Genomic DNA, 8,372 nt, shown 5'->3' with positions numbered 1-8,372 from the left:
TGTTATGCAGATTATTCGCAGGATATGCATTCTTAGAGTGTAAAGAAGAGGACCTTATAAAGGGTATTGGCTTGTTCCAATGAAGGCGTTTTAGGAAAGCGGAGAGAGTTCAACTCAACTTGATCAAATGAAGGCGTTTTAGTGTTTGACTCTTGGGAGGCAAGGTAAACACCCACATCCAACAATGAATATATATACACATAATATTGATCATACCTGAAAATGCAAAGATATGCAGAAAAAATAGCAATTTGGGGTGAAGCAAGGTATCACCGCATTGCTTTGATACGAAATTGCAGTGATAAGGTGTCTTTCCCATTAACTTTGTAATGTCAATTCCATTCATGTACGTACTAGAAAACGTGTTACACATGTGCATGCCTGAGAATCTAAGTTGGAGAGCTCTTAAATCACTGTAAACATTAGGTAACCCTTTCAACATTCATTGGCTAAAGATATTCCAGTCTTTATGAAGGAATATTTGGCAGCAAACCATGTCTTCCTTTTTTCCCCTCCCCCTCAATTGATAGATGGAAATTCGCATAATACTTTGCTCCAAGCACGATAATTCCCTATGAAAACATTTTTTTTTTAAGTTCTTGCTTCTTATGTAGGTAAGGAACTGGACCAAACCTCCATGGGAAGACTTGGAATAACTTCATTCTTAGCTTTATTAACTGGTTCAACTGATTTGCACGATCATTTTTTCCTACTCTCTTTTAAACAAACTTCTCTTCCACTTGTTTTTGAAAAAAGCATTCATCTAATATGTGCATCATCTAGATAAGGCAATAACAAAAGTACCCTTGAAGAGACATACTTCAATCTCGATTATGACAATTTTTTTTGATTACTTCACTGGAAAAAATAAACATATAGCAATTGTGGCAACTGCAGCACCCCTTGTCATCTTTGGCAGCATTTTAGCTGGATGGGCTTTAGCAAATCGTTCTTGCAAAACAAGAAAACCTATGAAGCGTTTTAGTAGCAAGACTTTGAACCTTGCGACTCTCCACGGAGGCAAACTAGCCTACCAGAAATTGGTTGATTATCATGATGCTCAAGTGGATGCAGAAGCACTGCGTAGAGCTGAGACAGAATTAGATCGTTTACTTGAAGAGGAACAACTTGATTTTTATATGCTGCAGGTTAGGCATTTTTAGATTTCCACCATGCAATATATTTTAGAAAAATTCCTGCTGTTGATAAAAATTTTCATTTATATGTTGATGTAGTTTCTTCTATAAATAAATAAAAAGAAATGAAAGAGAAGTACTTGCATGGATGCTTTCTTTTATGCTTAAACCTGTTCCACAGATGGATTTAACATCTTTCTGTCTTTCCATTAACGAAGCAGCGAGCGGTGGCAAAGCTGGAAATGAGCGGAAAAGAAGAACATGCAGTGGAAAAATTGGAGAAGGCATTGGAGAAGATGAAGAAGGAAAATAAACAACTTGAAGCCTATGAAACCGATATGTTGCTTGTGGAGATGCTCATCTACAAGGTCTTTATTTCTTATCCTCGATCCCAGCTTCTTCACACAAAAAGCCGTTTAACTTACATTTCTATCTCTAGATCTAACATTTTCTAGAGCAAGCTGATGACGTTTAGGATATGACCAATTGCTATTTCATTAGGAGAAAAGTAACTCATTCGTTATAATGCTTGGGTACACATGAATAAGTTATTTGTAATTCTTTAAAGTCAAAATTGCAGTCGTGATTTGTATGAAAATATATTGAGAAAAGTTAACAGATGCCTAAAAGTATTAGTTTAGGAAAATCTTTAGAATTTTTTATGGGAAAAGAAAAAAGAAATTATAATTTTTTATATATTCATGAAAATGATATCAAAACTTTCTTAAAATGGGTTATTAACGAATGCTTTAAGAGCATGTGTTAATTAGACCCGGATATAGTAGCTAGTTTTGACAAATCTCAAGTATTGCTGATGTAAATTACTATAATATTTTGAGATTAAAAGTCTTGCTTTTTTATTTTATTTTTTTTTTCAACCTTATTTTCTTTTTATAGTTTTTAAACTTTAGAGGACATCAATAAGATGGAAAGATTTTCTTTCTTATGTATAAACTAAGTTTGACATTTAAAAAGAAACAATACTCTATTAGTTATGGCATAAATAAAAAATAAATGTATCCATTTATAAGATGGAAAAGGAGGGACATTGATTAGCAAAAAAATTAGGTAGGTTTACCGTTAGTAAAACATAAATAGACTTATTTAAGGATATATTACGGATTTGAGTGAAATTTTGTGATTAAAAGAACCACTTTATATTTCTTTTTTATGCAAGATAGAAATTTTAATATAATCTAATCTAAGTATACATATGTGTGAAACTCCCTCCTAGAGACTTGAACTTTGGATCTTGCCCCTTACACACCACAAATACTTATATTTGTAAAGTGACTACCGCGTCAATTTTAGTTTTAATTTTTTTGCCTCCTTTCTCCTTGGGATGTAAAAGTTTCTCATGTAATTGTTTGATATCAAATCTAACACATGATTTTTTCAATTTTGTTTTTTGATATATCTATAGGGAGATTTTGAGAAGGCTAATAAATGTGAATGCCTGAAACATGAAGAGATTTCTGACGCACGACGTCCACTATATAAGGTGCGGATACCTCTTTGGATTTCTTGAAAATGAAGTAATGTAGTTAAAACTTTGATTTTGTATAGAAGTAGAGTTAAAATGAGAAATTTCAACAACAAACAAGATTAAGGAAATGAAAAAGATAACAGGATTGAATTAAATTTTTAGGCTCATAGAGCTCAATAAATATTCAAATCTAAAATTTCATGAATAAATAAAAGGCAGCTTACAATGACTCAAATGAGGCTATTTATTATTACCTTTAGTAAGGCTAGAATCCTAACCCTTTATTTATATATAACACAATTCTAACCATTCAACTTTATTCAAAGTTATATGCTGGTCACATGAATATTTAAAATATTAAAGACATTATAATAAAGAGAAATTATCAGGAGCCAATATCATAAGTTAAAACTATCTAGCAAAAAAAAAAAAAAAAAAAAGAACTAAAGACATTATAATAAATAAAACATAACATATAAAAATAAATGAGATGGGACAAATGGGTCCTATTTTTTTTGGGGCTAAATGTTTCTTGCAAAATTTTTCTCCAAGTTGGGGAAGAACTTGTCTTCAAGTTCAAACCATCCCTATGATGTCACAAATGGACAATCAACTTTTTCCATCCTATTCTCTTCCGCAAGGCAAGACAAATCAATATGTTACTCATCAATCTGTTTTCACTCATAATGAATCTTGCTGTATGAATTATGATTCTTGACTTGACAAATTCTAATTATTAACCCCTTTCACCATTATGGAATTTGCGAAGAAAATACAAAAGAGGAATCCCTGCACACATCTATAAATATCAAATTATCCTTTACAAAGTTAACCAAACATCACTCTTTCATTCCTCTTGTTCACCTTTACAAATTCCAATTCTACAAAATCTTCCCAAAAAAGATCAAGAACGTTCTCCATTAATTTTTCCAAAGTAAATTAACTTAATCAATATGGAATTTGAGAGAAACTCTACAAACACAATGAAATCATATCGTTGCATGTGTTTAAGCTCTAAAGAATTGAAAATCCATTCATCAACAGAGAACATTTTCTGAAAAGAGAAAGTGATATTATCGGTGTGGGTTGTGAGCTCACCTTGTATGCATATGCATTTATCTTCATCAAGCCCAATCTTGTCTACTTGACTATGCTTTTAGGGATAGTCATCAGAAACTAGTGGAGAATCCCAATCTATGGGGCAAACTCTTTCCAAAGTTTTGTCCTTCAATTCGATTGCACACATCAACTAATCCTCCAATTTGTCTTGTGCCTAATATATGTTCTACAATTTCAAGCATCATGTAAGGAGTTTTCATCTTTTATATTATTGTTCTCATCCTTGAGACCAACTTCTAGTATGTCCAAGGGTTCACAATTGCCTTCCGGAATCTCCAAACAGGCTCTTCACAGTTCCCATCAGTGAAGAATCACTAAAGAACTTGTACAACTCACGTCAAATCTTCAATCATTCGCCTCATCTCAACCATCATCTATTATCCCTGACCTTGATCTCCTTTACCCCCACAACCAGCCATAGTTTAAAGTTTCAACAGTTGACTCATTATGAATTTTGTGGCTTAGCTCTAAGATAATCACTCTGATACCACCTAATTCAGGGACGAGAACCAAGATTAAGGCCAAAAAAAAAAAAAAAACATAATAAGATTGAAATCGAAACAATAAAATATCAGTTTTTTTGGGTCGAAAAGTTCAAGAAACATTCAAATATAAAATTTCCTGAAATAGATAGCAAAAGACTACCACAATGACTCAAAAGAGGCAATTTATAATAGGCTTTAGTAACCCTAGAATTTTATCCCTCCATATTACATATAACAATTAAATTCTAATGATCTATCTTCATTAAAAGTCACATGCCTAAAATATGTCAGTCAATAACAATAAAATAAGTTAACATTGATCAATGCACTTTGGCATTCATTAACTCCACCCTTACTATTTTACAATTAATACTTAAGAAAATTAAGTCACAGCTCCAAAATATAGGTCAAATGTTGACTTATCTATATATATATATATATATATATATATATATATATATATATATATTAATTGCATACAGAATTAAAAAGGCGATAAATTATAAATTAATATTTTTATTTATGATAATTTAATGAATATCAAAGTCAACATAGTTTGTTGGGGGCACTACAAAACAATATGGGGCCTTGACAAATGATTTCAAGAACATGGTTATCAAGAATCAGATCTTAAGATCGTATGATCCTATATCCCTAATACCTCCTGGATCTCTCTAGGATTTGTACTAAAGTGGTATCTGTATAGGATCTCAATTTGGATCTTAGGATCTTATAGGATCGCAATCCAATAGCAATACTAAAGTTCCTATACTTTGAAGGGAAATTCAATTTTTTTAAAACTTATTTTGAGCCTTCGAATAGAGCCCAAAGGCCTTGAACTGATAAAAAAAAAAAACATAATAAACAGACAAACCTAGCGGCCTTAGGCCAAATTGATAAAAAAAATATATATAACAAAAATGCAAAAATGCAAAAAAAAAAACCCCGAAGTCTCACCTCACCTTAATCTAATTCAAAAAAATCATGAAAGATGGAAGAGAAGATAATAGACTAGAGAGTAACAGGTGAGTGCGAGAAGGATAAAGAAGTTCATGTTATTAGTGATGAATTTGATTTTGGTTATGCAAATGAAAATAAAGTAAATGAACTTCCAAATGCAACATTAAGATATTTTGATGATTATCCAATGGATGAAGTGAGCCATGTGACTGTTGCTAACAATGATGAAAATGTTGTTTATAATGATCAACTCTACTTTGTGGAACCAAGTCAAGGTAACCAAAACTTTGGTCTTGATGATTAAGTGTACGTTAGTGGTGATGTTTGAAACATTATTATTTTCTTTGTGTTGTTTATGTTAGACATATTTATGTTTGTGGTGTTAGAACTTAGAACTTGATATTTGTAAGTTGTAACTTTGAAATTTGTTTATATATTTGTAATTTGGTACTTTACCTTTTATTAGTAATTTGTGTAAAAAATTACTTTTGCTCAATGTTTCTTTAACATATATTATGAATTAGAAGTATAGATATTTTTTAATATATTTTTTTAATTGGAAAGTAGGACCTTACAATCCTTGTGTTGATCCTATGATCCGATCCTAGAACCCTCTCACAGATTCTGTGTAGGATTTTGATAACATTGGTCAAGAATTTAAATAGAGGAAATTTTGATACTCAAAATTGGAAAATTCTTACTTTATATTGTACTAGCAATGTAAACTTACAAAATTGTACATATTTGCAAAAAGTATACAATAATGTACAACTTTGTACACGTTTTGTGTGTCTACAATGTGAATTTACATTTCTAATACAATATAAACCTAAAAAAGTCCCCCCAAATAATTGAATTTAGATTAGATTAGAAGAGTGTGGCTACCTAATTATAACTTTGCTAATTTTTTTAAAGTATAACATAGATGTAACTAATTCTTTCTTAGGTTTTGACAAAGCTTATGTGTATAAGTTACTATGATAAGTGACATGTTCTTTTTTTAAAATTTATTATTATTATATATATTTTTTGAGATAGGGCAAATCACGTGTTAGCAATGACAATATGCAACTTCCATGTGTAAAGGTTTGGGCACGTAATTCACTTTGCTTTGATCAAAAAACATGTTTAGCAAGGATGAATTATTGCCAGGAGTCTTGAAATTCAATTAACATTTTTTTTTTTAATATTTCCAATGGAGATATCAAAAAACATGTTTAAATATCCCCATCTTCCATTGTAACTTTCAAATTATTTAGAAAAGAGAGTAAAAAAATCTATTTATGAAAATAAAAGGCTACTTTTTTATGGACATAAAAGGATTAATTGATACTGACATATGCGCTGTTTGTTAAAAAAAAAAAACACGCAGGCTATTATTCACATCATGTTAGATCGCCCCACGGGCAAGAAAGAAGCCAAAAAATGTTGGGAAGATTTTATGGAGATTCAAAGACACTTTGAATGGCCACCTTGTTCGAATGAAATCCAAGCCCATAAAGTTATTACTGATTTCAATGAGTTTGAGAGGGAAGTAAAGTTGCTTAAAGATGATATCGCCAAGGCACACGCAAAGAAAACACAGGCCTAGTAATGGATGGTATTTGTATGTCACTAAGTGTAAATAAAACAACAAGAGATGTGACTAGGGTCGGTGGAGTACTCCATATTTATATTTCATCCCCCATCCCTTTTTTTTCTTAATCTTTTGAACTTTCCTCTCTCCTCCTTGGATAGAATCGGTGAATATGAAATTTGAAAGATTTATGGCATCCATCTTCTTTGTAATTTGATTGGCATTTGATCTATTGTAGATTTGCAAGTACTACTATAGTAATGAAATACATGTTATCTTTTTTAATTTGCTGTATGTTTTCAACACCCTCTAATCTGTCCAAGAAGATATCAAGCTCCTGAGATTTCAGGGAACTGAAAATGGAAGTAAAGTAGAAATTCTTCAATTATAAAAACTAGTTCATGGCAGTTCCATATTTGTTTCGTTGTCTTTTTTTTTCTTTTTTTTTTTTTTTTTTGATAAACTGGAAAATGCATTAAAGACTGAGGAACAACAGGTTCAGGACAAAGCCTGTTATAGTACAACCCAATTCTGTGTGAGCTTATAAGCTCTATAATATCCATAGGCGGATCATCATATAAAATAAAGTCCCTATTCTAATAAATCCCCTTCTTGGCTAAGAAATCTGCACAGCTATCAGCTTCATGAAAGCAGTGGCCGATCCGAACTTGGAGAATTTGAGAACAACAGGAATGGCAACATTGTTAGAATAGGAGAGATTAGTAAGGAGATCAACAATGGCTTTAGCATCAATTTCTACATCAACGGCACACAGATTAAGGTTTTTGCACAAAGTAAGCCCATCTCTAAGGGCCTACAACTCGGCAATGAAACTGGAAGTGATTCCGATGTTCCTTGAAAACCCCTGGATCCACTCCCCATGTTAATTCCTTACGATTCTTCCATTTCCTGCCATTCCCGGATTGCCACTAGATGCTCCATCTGTGTTTAGACAAACCTAACTCGGCTGAGGTCTTTTCCATCGGACTCTCATCACCTTCCTATTACCTGCGTTTTTAGGATTAAGGGCACAATGCTGGAATTCCGAGGCATTGAAAAGGATATTTTTACGAACATTGGACTGGATGGGGCAATTATTAAACACCATGTCGTTTCTGTGTTTCCATATTAGCTTGATGGCAAAGGGAAAGATAATTCTCCATGGAGGATAGCTATTTAATCGGCATGTGGTGTCCTTGCAGTTCTTGCTTAGCCACTACTATATGTCACCTTCAAAAAAGCTACTAGCGGGGTTGATACCTAGTTGACCCCTGATATTTTTTGCCACCATGCAATCTCGCAGCCCATGAAGAATAGTCTTAGGTTCCCTCTGACATAGCTGGCAAGTATCACTTTCCCTTGGGCCTCTCTTAACTAAGCATTCAGCCACTCCGATGCTATTGTGGAAGCACAACCACATGAATTATTTTATTCGAGGAAGTGTGACTGTTTTCCAAACCCAGCAACCTGTGAACTGCATCTGATCTTCATGACAACCCGTGGCCAATGCATAACCGGATTTAAGATCAAACTCCCCATGACTTGAGCCACTCCAAATCAATTTGTCCTCCCTTCTTGCTGTCGTTGTGGAGTAAGGGATGAACTTGATT

General features: G+C 32.8%; 1 protein-coding gene across 2 annotated transcripts; it reads left to right on the top strand.

Annotated features, from left to right (window-relative positions):
* The first annotated feature begins 729 nt into the window (after positions 1-729).
* Positions 730-6,994, top strand: LOC142637150 (uncharacterized). Of its 2 annotated transcripts, none has more exons than XM_075811430.1 (4): positions 730-1,148; positions 1,358-1,504; positions 2,560-2,637; positions 6,559-6,994. In XM_075811430.1, the coding sequence occupies exons 1-4, from the start codon at positions 834-836 to the stop codon at positions 6,775-6,777; spliced, it is 759 nt and encodes a 252-aa protein (XP_075667545.1). In that variant the 5' UTR covers positions 730-833; the 3' UTR covers positions 6,778-6,994. The 2 variants fall into 2 exon arrangements, with proteins under 2 accessions (XP_075667545.1, XP_075667543.1); XM_075811428.1 differs by having other exon boundaries at positions 1,355-1,504.
* Positions 6,995-8,372: the final 1,378 nt, after the last annotated feature.

The sequence above is a fragment of the Castanea sativa genome, chromosome 5 (assembly GCF_040712315.1).
Source record: "Castanea sativa cultivar Marrone di Chiusa Pesio chromosome 5, ASM4071231v1".
NCBI classification, from domain to species: Eukaryota; Viridiplantae; Streptophyta; class Magnoliopsida; order Fagales; family Fagaceae; genus Castanea; species Castanea sativa.
Note: the sequence above shows the minus strand (reverse complement) of the source record. Positions and strands in the feature narration are given on the sequence as shown.

Excerpts from the sequence above, each read along its gene's own strand:
- LOC142637150 (XM_075811428.1), top strand. The coding sequence starts at position 834 with ATGACAATTTTTTTTGATTACTTCACTGGAAAAAATAAACATATAGCA. Across the intron at positions 1,505-2,559 it reads TGGAGATGCTCATCTACAAG|GGAGATTTTGAGAAGGCTAA; the intron begins GTCTTTATTTCT and ends ATATATCTATAG. Across the intron at positions 2,638-6,558 it reads CACGACGTCCACTATATAAG|GCTATTATTCACATCATGTT; the intron begins GTGCGGATACCT and ends AAAAACACGCAG.